At 43.3% G+C, this 12,410-nt stretch overlaps 1 protein-coding gene across 1 annotated transcript; it reads left to right on the top strand.

The window, feature by feature from the left end:
- The first annotated feature begins 2,574 nt into the window (after window positions 1–2,574).
- On the top strand, window positions 2,575–6,257 carry OLIG2 (oligodendrocyte transcription factor 2). Its single transcript, XM_007493273.3, has 2 exons — window positions 2,575–2,837; window positions 3,737–6,257. Exon 2 carries the CDS (start codon window positions 3,876–3,878, stop codon window positions 4,854–4,856), a length of 981 nt encoding a protein of 326 aa, XP_007493335.1. The 5' UTR covers window positions 2,575–2,837; window positions 3,737–3,875; the 3' UTR covers window positions 4,857–6,257.
- Window positions 6,258–12,410: the final 6,153 nt, after the last annotated feature.

The following is a 12,410-nucleotide window of genomic DNA, read 5'->3' as shown; positions in this document are numbered from 1 at the left end:
CAGTTGTAATTACGTGGAGTCCACTTCCAGCTCCCTTTCCAATCCTGCTAGTCAGCTGCCTGCGGGCGGCCAAAAAGCCTAGTTCCTAAACCCTGGCGGGGAGCCATGCCTTCTGCAGCTGGCTGGCCAGACACAGGATAGCCTCCTTCCCAGGCCAATTTGCCTAGAAGAAAACCCAGAGAAATGACACCCCGCTCTCTTGGGAGTATTTTCCACACTATGTTTTGGGGGGGCGGAGTGGAGGGAGGAGAGGCGGCGAACCGAGGAGAGGAGAGAAGAGAGAAGAGACAGAGACAGAGACAGAGACAGAGAGAGACAGAGACAGAGACAGAGACAGAGAGAAAGTAGAAATCCAAACTTGTGGACGGCCATACATGCATTGTTCGCATACGAATTATTCTTACAGCACAAACCAGAAGCTGTGCGCAAATATAGCTCAAATGTTTGTACATGTAGACGCCGGTACAAGAATACACACACCTAAAAGCACGGCTATGCAAAAAGCAGAACCAGGAGCACAGAAAGGGGCGCTTTAACACACCCGTTATTCCTGGATTCTGTGTGCGTCGACTCTCCTGTGCACAAGCTAGCTTTCCCAACCACTCCTCACCCCCAGCCAGATTGTTTATGTGACAGTCTCCTAATTGAACGGTTATGGGTCATCATCATAACCGTTAGGCAACATACTTCCACGCTTCAGGTCTTAACGTTGTAAATACATATTTAACGGACGGTTTGCAGTGCCAGCTGCGAAACACACGGTTAGAAAAGCAAAGCTTCAGAAAGAAGATAGCAAGCTGAGGAGGGAAAGAGAACCTGCTGAGATTTACGCAGAGAGGCAGGAAGAAGGCAGTAAAGATCGCGGTGGCGAGATCCTCTCACTTCCAAAGCTTTCAACGCACTTAAATTCAACACAGTTTTTAAGCACTGGATTGAGTACATGTGGTAGGCACTGCAGCTAGATAGAGCACATCTTACTTCCACAAAGCAGTCCCCTAGGGTTGGGAGAAATAAATGTATATTCACAGATTGGACATACCTTGGTCATTTAATTTAACAACATAGAGCAATAAAAGAAAGCTAGAAACACGAAAGCAGACAGCGGTCAGCGAGTTTCAAGGCAGAAGGCAGATTCCCTTTTCAGGGTAAGCACTTTCCTACAAACTCGTGTGATTTAAAAATGTGCCAAATCGAGAGAAAAGATCGGGATTAGAGAGTGGCTTGAGCAGATCACAGTGAATTAGGAAGCAGCCCAAGTGCCTTTCCCCAGGATGGCCATTATAAAGTCCCGCCGATTTCTCAATGTGCCTGTTGACTGTAAAGAAGGAGTTTTAAATCAGAAATGTTACTGGCAGGGTTCAATTCCAAACGGTTAGCCAGTTTCTATGTAGCCTCTCTCAAAACCTTTGAATCTTAGTGTCCTCATCTTTACAATGGATGAAAAGTATCTACATTCAGGGAACCTTCGGGAGATTGTTCTGTAGACAGAGCAATTAGGTCCTATAGAGCTGTTGTTTTGTTTTGGTTTTAAGCTTTCAAAGACGTTCCGATGTAGCTTTGTAAAATTAGCAAGAGCCCGTTTCTACATCTAAAAGAGATTTATCTAGGCCTAAGAGATTTCAGGCAGAAGGCAAATAAATTTAACTGCTACTGCTTACCGCTTCTCCTCCTAGTGAAAAGGTTACATTCAGCTCTAGTTTTGTGTCTTAGGCGATTAATATATCCGTAACCAACATCCACTATATTTAGAGTTGGTTGCTCTGTCTGTGGCGAAAACGAGGAAAACTGTGGCTTGTCTAATCTCCACACACCATTCAGCCCGGGTTTTTAGTATCCATCTACCCACTGAATCATTCCACAAATAAGTATTAAGTGCTTAGGGGTGACTCGGTGTGATCAGAATTATGCCAATAAAATAGGGAGCCACCAATGACTTTTGGAGAGTCGAATTTTCTTTCTAGACTCTTCCAATAATGTCTGTCCGTTTTTCCCCTTCTTCCTTCGACTCCCAAAGACCCTCAGAGAGAAATGTAAGTTTTCGGGAACCGGCAGATGGCTGGAGCTCCACTGTTGCCTCCCAGACACGAGGTAAGTGCTTAAGAAACTGTGGGATGGGTTAGTTGCATTGTGCCTGGTGAGTGTTTACATTCGGGGCTAGAAAATACAGATGGGATTGGGAAGCCTATTAAAACTCTCCCGACCTGCTCGAAGCCACGGGAAGGTTCAGAAGGGGAGAGGGAGCCAGAACGTGACTGGGAGAGGGACGACCAGAAGAGGTGAGTGAGGTATTTTTCAAAATGTTATTGTTGCTTGCTTTAAGTTTGTTTGGTCTGCGTCTCCCCTTCCCTCCTCACGCCAACAGCTGTTCCTAACACTAATCATTGTTGTATTTTTCTAGACATTTGAAAAAGCTTCTCTCTTCCTTCTTTCCTCCCTCCAGTTCTACCCTCCTTTTCTGTCCCTCCCTCCTTCTGTCCCTCTCTGCGACTCCACTTCTTGAAGACGTCCATTGGCTCGGGGGTGGGAAGAGGCGTGTGCCCGGGGTCCATTTCATTGAGCGGAATTAGCCTGGATGACATCAGCTTCCCAGCCCCCTGACAGGACGGTGCTTATTGGTGCATAGGCCCCTCCAGGACAATAACATTGTTCTCTTTCCCCCCACCCCCCTCCGCAACCTCGGCTGTTGCCGGCTGATGTGCCTATAAAAACCCGTCGAGACTCCAAAGGTGCTGAATATCATTACAGCTCTGACACAACGCCCGTCGCCAAGCGCCCGGAGCAGATCCCGGCTTCCTGTGGCTGCACCTTGTAGTAGAGATCGCCAGGAAAAAAAACTAGTAAGTGTCGGCGGCCAGTCAAATCCCCCCTCCACTCTACCCTCGCCTAGCTGCACCCCCATCCCACCTCTACCAGCATCTTTGACATCCATCCAGGGTCAACTAGCAGTTATTTCAGCTCCGACCCGGCGACTGGGGCTCCACTAGATGCACCAAACCTGAAAATGGAGGGAGTGGGAGGCTGCCTTCTCAGCACCGCATCGCCCATTTCTTCTACCCTGTTGACACTTCGGCCCACATCCCAACCCCCAATGGCGCAAATAGTAGCAAAGAGCTGCTTCTGTTTTTCCGTGTGTCCCTGTCACCTTTAGGAGTTAGCGACAGGCTAAAGAATAGAAAATGGAGCATGTGTGTGTTGTGGGGTGCCATTAAGGGCTAATACACTGTCCTGTTCAGATGAAGTCCTTCTCCAGAAGGAAAAGTCTTCTCTCATGCTGCTCGCTCCTCTGCCATCACTTGGGTACTGAACTACTTGAAAGCTAATGCCAGTTCTCCCTCGCGGACACACAACTCTCCCGCTATCACCCTGTAGCCCTCTCCCGCCACCCCCACCCCGCCCCCACTTTCATATTTCCGAGGCAAACCCTGTGCCCTGGATTGGAGAGTAGCTTGTAATGAGATCCAGGAAGAGAGAAACGGGAAATAAGGAGGAAAGGTTTGCCTGCTGTTTGGGGGAGGGGGAGCGGAGACGGGGAGGAAAGCGTACTAGCTGATGGTGTTTCGTATGTTGCCCAAATGAGCGTGTCAGTAAAAGTTAGGCTAATGTGGGAAGCTAATAAGCTGTCCGAGACTTCCTAGTACCGGTGCTTACTTGGCGCTGCCGTAGCGGAGTGCATGTTTTCTTTCACTGACTTAGTGTTTCTCTCTCTTGTCCTCTTCCCTCCTGCTCCTCTCCACAGGAGGCGTGCGAAACGGCTTGGCGGGCAGTGACTCCAACTGTGAAAGAGGGAATTCACCAGGAGACCGGTGGTGTGTGTGTGGTGTGTGTCTGTGTGTGTGTGTGTGAGAGCGCGCGCGTGTGCCTCCTGCCCAGGGGATATGGACTCCGATGCCAGTCTGGTGTCCAGCCGCCCGTCCTCACCGGAGACGGATGACATCTTCCTTACCACCCGGAGCAAGGGTAGCAGCAGCGGGGGCGGCGGCGGATTCTCCGGTGGCACGGTCTCCTCCTCTACACCAAACGACTGCCAGCCGGAGCTGAGCGCGGAGCTTCGAAACGCCATGGGCGCGGCGGGCGTGCACCCAGGGGACAAGCTGGGCGGCGGCTGCTTTAAGTCCTCGTCCTCCACCACTTCGTCTTCCTCTTCCACCTCATCGTCTTCCTCGGTCGCATCTTCTACCAAGAAGGACAAGAAGCAGATGACTGAGCCAGAGCTCCAGCAGCTTCGGCTCAAGATCAACAGCCGGGAGCGCAAGCGGATGCACGACCTCAACATCGCCATGGACGGCCTTCGTGAAGTCATGCCGTACGCGCACGGACCCTCGGTGCGCAAGCTCTCCAAGATAGCTACTCTTCTTCTAGCCCGCAACTACATCCTCATGCTCACCAACTCCTTAGAGGAAATGAAGCGGCTGGTCAGCGAGATCTATGGCGGCCACCACGCTGGTTTCCACCCCTCAGCCTGCGGAAGTTTGGCACATTCGGCGCCTCTGCAGGCAGCCGCTGCGCACCCAGCAGCAGCGCACGCCTCCCACCATCCCGCAGTCCATCACCCAATATTGCCGCCCGCTGCGGCAGCAGCAGCTGCAGCTGCAGCAGCCGCCGCGGTTTCCAGCGCCTCTCTTCCAGGCTCAGGCCTTTCCGCGGTCAGCTCCATACGACCCCCGCATGGCTTGCTCAAGTCGCCCTCGGCGTCCGTGGCCACCCCGTTGGGCAGTGGAGGGGGAGGCGGTGGTAGTTTCCAGCACTGGGGTGGGATGCCCTGCCCGTGTAGCATGTGCCAGGTGCCTCCACCCCACCACCATGTTTCTGGTATGAGCACGACCAGCCTCCCCAGACTCACTTCTGACGCCAAATGAGCTCAGCCAAAGCCAGCCTAGGCTTTGGAAAGGGCCGTGACTGGGGATGGAGAGGAGAGGGTGAGGAGCTGAACTAGCTCCAGCTGTGGAACATTTTCCTGGAGAAAAGGGGAGAGAGGAAAGGACGAAGGGCCCTAGACTGTGAATCTCCAAGGGACAGAAGAGACGGAGGCCCCAGTTGCAGGGGTCGGCGACCTTTTCCCTATGGCCTCTGCCAGCCCTCCCGGACCTACGAACAAAACAAAACACTCGTTTGATGAAGCAATTTAAAGAAGGCGCTGGCAACTTCCACTTCGACGTTACCCCTCTGTTCTCCCGGCAATATACACTAGTTTCTTCGCCTCTGATGGAAGCCGAGCAGGATCATACAACTCGAGCACCGATTTTTACATTTTCTTCTCTCCCTTCTCCGGTTTCTTCTTCCTATGGATCAGAAAAAGTAAGCCCAAGACTAGTTGCAAGAAACAGACTCGGACACACACCCTCAACGAGTTTTCTTAGTCTCCCCCTTGTAAAGAAGTTGGAAGCCGGTATTCTGTACAGCGCATACAAGTTCTTTCCATTTTCAGTAACTGTATACACCCACAACTCACCGTGAATTATGGCAATTTTTCTTTTCTCGTTCTTTTTTTCAGTGTTGTTCTTGTTATTCACTTGAGTTTTGTTGTTGTTGTTGTTGGCCTTTTTAATGTGATTTTTTTTTTCAAAAGAGGAGAGACTTGGTAGGCAAAATAAGAATAAGACGCTTGTGAAATGGACTAACCAAAACGGCCACTGGCTTTTTGGTGGTGTTCTTGGTTTTCTTTTTTTTTTTTTTAAGGCATTTTATACTCCTCTCTTCCTACTCTTTCTGTTGCAGATTACAAAATGTGAAAGAAGGTGGTTTGGTTTCTTGCTTTCTTCCCTGAAGTTCGATATCCTGTAGTTTGAAAGAACTAAAAAAGTTTTTGCTGTAAATGTAGTCTTAGTGATTTTTGTTTGTTTGTTTTTTAAACAGTTTCTCTCGTGGAGTTGTAAATATAATGTCAGATGATGAAATGTGTTCTTTTTGCTGAAGCTTTCTGTTTGTACACATGTGCTGTATGAGGCTCATGGATGTCTAAGATTTTCTTTTATTAATGTTTTCTTTAAGCCACGTTTAACAAAGTTGCAACAAACCTTCAGTGTGCTTTCTATGTCAAAACAGAACAGACCAGACTTGCTGTAATATTAGTGCTGGGCTTCTTAGCATCTGCAATATAACACCACCTTTCTTATCGCTGCTCCCTGCAGAGATTTTATCATCTGTTTTATTTTTGTAAAAAAAAAATGCTAAATAATATTTATTACTTGTTTGGTTGCAAAAACATAAAATAAATGATCAACTGTTGAAATTTTAAATAAAAAACACATTTTAAGTAAGTGGCAGGTTTTCCATCTGTTTGTAATCTGAGAAAGTCTTGGGAATCTATTGCACTGAAATACAGACATTGAGCAGGAAGAAAGGCACCTGACACCCAACATCACTTCGAACTATATCCCTTGAATTGGCCTCACCTTTTTGGAAGATGTGGTGAATGGAGGCATTTCTTCTACAGATTAGATTTAGAATGAAAAGGATTTTGGTTGAATTTATGTTCCTTAAACTTCAGTGGCAAAACTCACTGACTAGGGTTATTATTTATTTAACTTTGTTTGTGAGGTCCAAATGTCTTAAGATGTTGCGAGTATGGAAACATATCTGGAAGAGATGAAACCAAGCAATTTTTTTTTTACGTAACAAAAGACATTTCGGAAAAAAAAAACTGCCAAATAATACTTGTTTTTGCCAAATTCGGCATTAAGCCCTCTTTTTTGGTTCCCAGCACATCTAACTGAAGTTAGATTCATAGGGAGAACTTCTTGATCTCAATTTTCCCATTTTAGTTTCCTGACAATTCATTGGTCCCTCCCTCACTAGTCAGTTAATGATTTAGTAAATCTAGAATGCAAATAAGTGGAAGGAAATAGTATAATGGAAAACGCTAATCTCATCAAATTCTTACTGCTATTTTAGGATTTCAGAATAGAAAACCACCTCTCCAGATCGGTAAAGGATCTGTGGCTTTTTTATTCTAATGTAAAAAATTTGTCACTGAGGAGCATCCTTCAGCTTCTGCCTCTGTGGGATCCAAATTTTTCCTTTTGATTCAAATGTTGTTTTCATATTCTGATACTCCTAGATCAGAGGCCAAATAGGGTAGGGAAGGAAAGCTATTTACCAAATAAATAATCTTTTTAAAATTCATTTGTTTGATTCCCAAATTGTTTTGAAACCTAAAATTATGCTGCTCTAAAGTATTCGTTCTCATAGACTAGAGAGCCTAATCAACCCACTATCCTGCACATAGTTGACTTAGTAAATTTTGTTATTGTTGCTGCTGAGGAAGAGATGGAGGCTGCCGTTGAGGTTGGTGTCAAACCACTTCTTTCCCCTTATTCCACAGCACCGCCTTCTGTCAAACCTACCTTCTGTTCTCAAGTAGTGAACAATATGGGAGGGGGGATAGAGAGGGGGAGGAATAAAACAAACAAGTAAAATATGCAATCTAAGGAATTCCCAGGAAATATATTAAAAGAATTTGAGTCATCCAATCAAAGGATGAGGGAAAACTCTTTACATCCACCAGACAACCCCAAACTGAGCCCAATCAACTACCTTCCTGGCCCTGGTTAGCAGTACTTCTCTCTGGATTGATCAGAAGAGTGTGTGGGAGAATTTTCTTCACTTGCAATTTCATTAGGAGACATCCTGGGAAAGAAGAGGGAAGTTTAAATCACATATTGGAGAATATTTGCATATTGACAGAGAGATTTTGTATGGCTTTATTTCTTTTATCGGTAGGAAAACAAATGAGCCAATTTGAGAAATTTTTTATTTTTAAGTAATATTTTGAGGGAATGATTTAGGGGGAACCAGTCAAAGTTGACTCCAGTTTCAGAAGGATGAGGTCCTAAACTGGAGACTTTCTGTCTTTTCAAGTGAAGCATTTGGGGGAGGGGAGCAAGAAACAGGAAGAGGAAAAGAGATTTAACTTCTCTCAAAGTTCTATTTTGTAAGGAAACTGGGGAAAATTCAAAGGTGGTCCTTGCTTGTTCTCTGTTAACTATTCTATTGGCTGGAAGGAGACTGGAGAGAGGGGGGTGGGAAGAGAAAGGACCTAGGAAAACGATCCCTAGTTTTTTCTATTGAGTTGTTTTTTTGGCCCCTTCCTTGGGTTTCGATAGGGTGGAAGTCAGGTTATTGAAGGGAAACAACACAGGCCCACCCAAGCTCCCTTCCAGCTTCCTTCCAATTCAGACTTGCCTTCCTCAACTAAATAAAAAGAGGCAAGGGGTGTCTGGCCAACACACACAAGACTGCCCTCCCTGTACTGGGCCAATTCTTTGAGCAACTCTGCAGAACTCAAACTCTATCCACTCTCAAGTGCCCCAGCCCCAGCCCCACAGAGTCTATAAGAAATAAAAACCTAATGAAGATCTCTCTCTCTCTCTCTCTCTCTCTCTCTCTCTCTCTCTCTCTCTCTCTCTCTCTCTCTCTCTCTCTCTCTCTCTCTCTCTCCTCTCTCTCTCTCTCTCTCTCCCTGTCTCTCTCTCTCTCTCTCTCTCTCTCTCTCTCCCTCCCTCCCTCCCTCCCTCCCTCCCTCTCTCTCTCTCTCTCTCTCTCTCTCTCTCTCTCTCTCTCTCTCTCTCTCTCTCTCTCTCTCTCTCTCTCTCTCTCTCTCCCTCCCTCTCACACACACTCACTCTCCATGACTCCCTCCCCCCCACACCTCTCCCTCTCTTTCTCTCCTTTTCTTCATGCTTTTCTTCCAATTATGTCCAGGTCCCATGGCCCAAAGACTGGTTCATTTCGCTATATGTTTATGTGTCTCTATGTTAGGGGAAGTGGAAAATGGAGGGAAAAGAAAGAAGAGAATTTATAGGAAGGGAGTATTTAAGAAGAGGCCTTCAAGAACTGAAGGGTGCCTCAGCTAGAAACCTGACAGGAAAGAAATGTGAATCCCAAATGTCCCATTCATCTTCCAAATTTCCCTTTTCTTTCATAGAACTTCAGAGGGACTTTCCTTCTTTGCTGTAATCCCCACAGGCTGCCAGGACCATGGCAAGACATCTCACACACTCCTGGAGGTTTACAAAATACAGCTATCAATTTGAAGTCTAGCATGTCTTGGGGATGAAGGCAGGGAGAAATCACCCCCACTTTCCTCCAGCAGACTTGGGTCCAGCTCTCCCAAGGGTAGGCTGACTTCTCCCGGACCACAGGGAAGATTATGAAGCAGCATTCTCAGAAGTTAGGTACATTGGATCCCATAAATCAGATTCCCCAGCTCTTATGAATAGAGAAAGATTTATTACCATTCAATTGCTGTAAATGATTATTTTTCAGGATTCCTTTGTTAATGGGAGCAAAATATACCCATAGTGCAAGTAATTTATTTCGAGTAATTATAGCCATGTCTTAGAAAACAATTAGTAAACATTTCAGGATACAATTTCAAACAATGTCTTACGAACTATAATAGTAGTTACAAAGTGACAGAATCCATTAAATGTTCTCAGGATTTCCAGCATCCCAGAATGGTCTCAAAGACTGGCAGAGCTTTAAGGTAGATTTTGCTTCTTGAGGTGTCAGGAAAGAAGGATGAATAACAGCAACAATATCTAAGCACACTGGAGCTAACATAGACCTTCATCTAGGGCAAGAACATGTAAGAATCTTCTGCCTGAGAAAAAAAGGAACACTAGGAGATAAAAGATCTAAGAAAATCAGGAGTAAAAGGGAGAAGAAAGAGTTACACTAATATGAGATAATACTTATAAAGAGCTTAATGCAGTGCCTGACACAAAGTACTTAATAAGCGATTTTCCCTTCCCCTTCTCTCACACTCAAGTGTTTATAAAACTCCAAAGAAAAATCAGAAAATATTCCAACTCTCTCAATTGGTTTGTTTCTTCTAACTAGTATTTTTAGAGCTTTCTCCTTATTATATAATCTCTTTTTAGGCAAACAGGTTTGTAACTTGCCCAGACCCACACAACTAGTACGTAACTGAGGCTGATTTTTTTGAGGTTGAATTTGAACTCAGATCTTCCTGACTCCAAACCCAGTGCTATCAACTGTGCCACCTGATTTCCCCTTATTATATAATCTTGCCCTTACCCCTAAAAACTACCTGCATATAAACATATATAAATACATGCATATGTGGTACTAGCTACCATCATTTGTTGGGTTTGCCTGTACATGGCAAGAATGTGACTTGGAGAAGAAAAGGAGCTTTCCATGAAAGTATAACCAATAAACTATTCTATCTCCACAAACTTGTGAAAAAAAAGTCTAAGTCTGAACATCAAAGGGAAACTATGATGTCACCAAAAAGTAGAGTTAAACTTGTTTTCTCAAATTCACAAGCATGTTTAGGAAAGGGATAACCAATAGAACTAGAGGTTCTAATCACCAAGTCAGAGACCTTCTCTATCCCGTGAGTCAGACTGGGCTTGGTTAGAGTTGTTTAGACAGACAAAACAAAGGACAGCACTGCTGAACATCTCAGGACCACAAAAATGACTCTTTTGGAGAGAGTAGCTTACTGGCCTTACTTTCCTGGAAAGCTTCTCCAATTCCATCCCATCCAATTCCAATTACAGGCAATCCAAAGAATCATTTCAGATTTCTCTGGATAATCTATAATAGTTTTTGTAACATGATAGTTAAAATAGATGCAACAAGGAAGAAGTCTCTCCTGACCTTCTTCCTGTAACTTCGCAGATTTCTTATAGATCTTCATAGATCACAGAAAAAGCATACCTTTTCCCTGACTCTATAGGGAGAAAAACTTCCGTCAACTGTCAACTTCTCAACTGACATTTAAAACTGCCAGTACCAAATTGTTTTCCTCCTAGCAATTCTATCTGAGCCCTTAAAGCTAAAATGAAAGTATCTTTAGTCTCTAAGAGAGATGCTTTCAGAAGAGTTTTACTTGCCTCTGTGTCCAAAAATTCTCAGTCTCCAGAAATTAATTGGGGAATATAATAAGCCAACCTTAATATTACCTTTAAGATATATATTATGCAAAGCACCACTTAACAATTTGCTTTCAGTTTAAAGGAATAACACCATGCAATAAATTAAATAGAATAAAATCCAATCATCGTAATAGTAACAATAATAGTTAAATAGAATAATATATTCATAATACACTAAAAAGCATAAAGCATTACACATAATTAAGTAATTAATTACATAAAGCTGGAGGAATAAACACTCTATGAGAATATAAGCTATAGGTTAGTCTTAATTAATTAATTAACCTTTTGATCTTTCAGTATCTTTATATATGTGGGTTGATGCAGCAGCCTGAAACTCACTATTAGTTTTTATAAATTTTTGAGCTTGTCTTTTTTAAACTAGAGAATTCTGCACAAGTCAAGGAAGGAACCATCTGAACTGGGGCTCAGTCCTAGGCAAAACTATTTATTTTCCTGATGTAGTGTTTTCTTTACGTAAGGAAACATCTTTTTTTTTTTTTAAAGCAGTTATCTGTTCTTACTCAGAAACAAGTTTGGTTACAGAATTTTGTGTTGCTTCAACATAGAAGTTTCTTTTTGAGTACCTTTTTAATAGTTCTTTGATTCAAGTGAATTGCTTATTTCATTTTTTATGAATCCTTCTCTTCTCAAATTTTCATGTCTTTCAGTTGAGATATCTCACATTTAATTATTTCTATGTGGTATCAAGAATACCTTCAGTTCTTTATAATCTATTGTTGAGTTATAGGTAACATTTTACATTTTTTGATTTCATGAATGTATTATTTCCCCATTTAACTCAATACTCTCTGAACACCAAGGTTTTTCAGTTTTTTATTAAAAACTTTGTCATTTTGCTTCAGTCCTTAAAACAAACTGGGGCTACATATCACCCCTTGTGTTCCAGCATTGGTCCTTGGGCTTCAGCTTCCTCTAAACCAAGTGAGAATTCTCAAGTGCAATTGATATTTATAAACATCTAATACATTTACAGCAGAAAATAATTCTACTTCTGTTTTTTGCACCTTGATTGCTTTATTCTTTTATCAAATTATAGTTATCTAATAGATGATGGTTCTTACTACTCATTTTATTAATATTCAATTACTAAAATTTGTATTATTCTTACTGCTTTCTTCCATCCAAAACGATTTCTATATCCAGCCCTATCTTTGTTTCCCAATACTGAGTCTTGAAGATTCAGTTTTTTACCCACCAACTCTGTATTCCTTTTTCTAGTTCCTCCATCATTCATATGTTCCTCAAGGCCACAACTGCAACAGATCATTTTTCTCTTAAGTACTATGGTGATAGCAATTTTTCATTAAACAGTTGTCAGCTTTGTTCTTTTATCTTTTCAAATGCAATGAAAGATTTTTGTTGATTGTTCAATTTTCTAAAGATTCTTTGTTACCTTTTGTCTCTGAATCTGTATTATGGCCTCTTTGCTGGGCTTCTTTAGTTAGAAGAAGTCTCTTTTGGCATTAGTAAGCATTCAGTCTC

This window comes from Monodelphis domestica, chromosome 4 (genome assembly GCF_027887165.1).
Source record: "Monodelphis domestica isolate mMonDom1 chromosome 4, mMonDom1.pri, whole genome shotgun sequence".
Classification (NCBI taxonomy): Eukaryota; Metazoa; Chordata; class Mammalia; order Didelphimorphia; family Didelphidae; genus Monodelphis; species Monodelphis domestica.
This window is presented reverse-complemented; position numbering and strand designations above follow the sequence as displayed.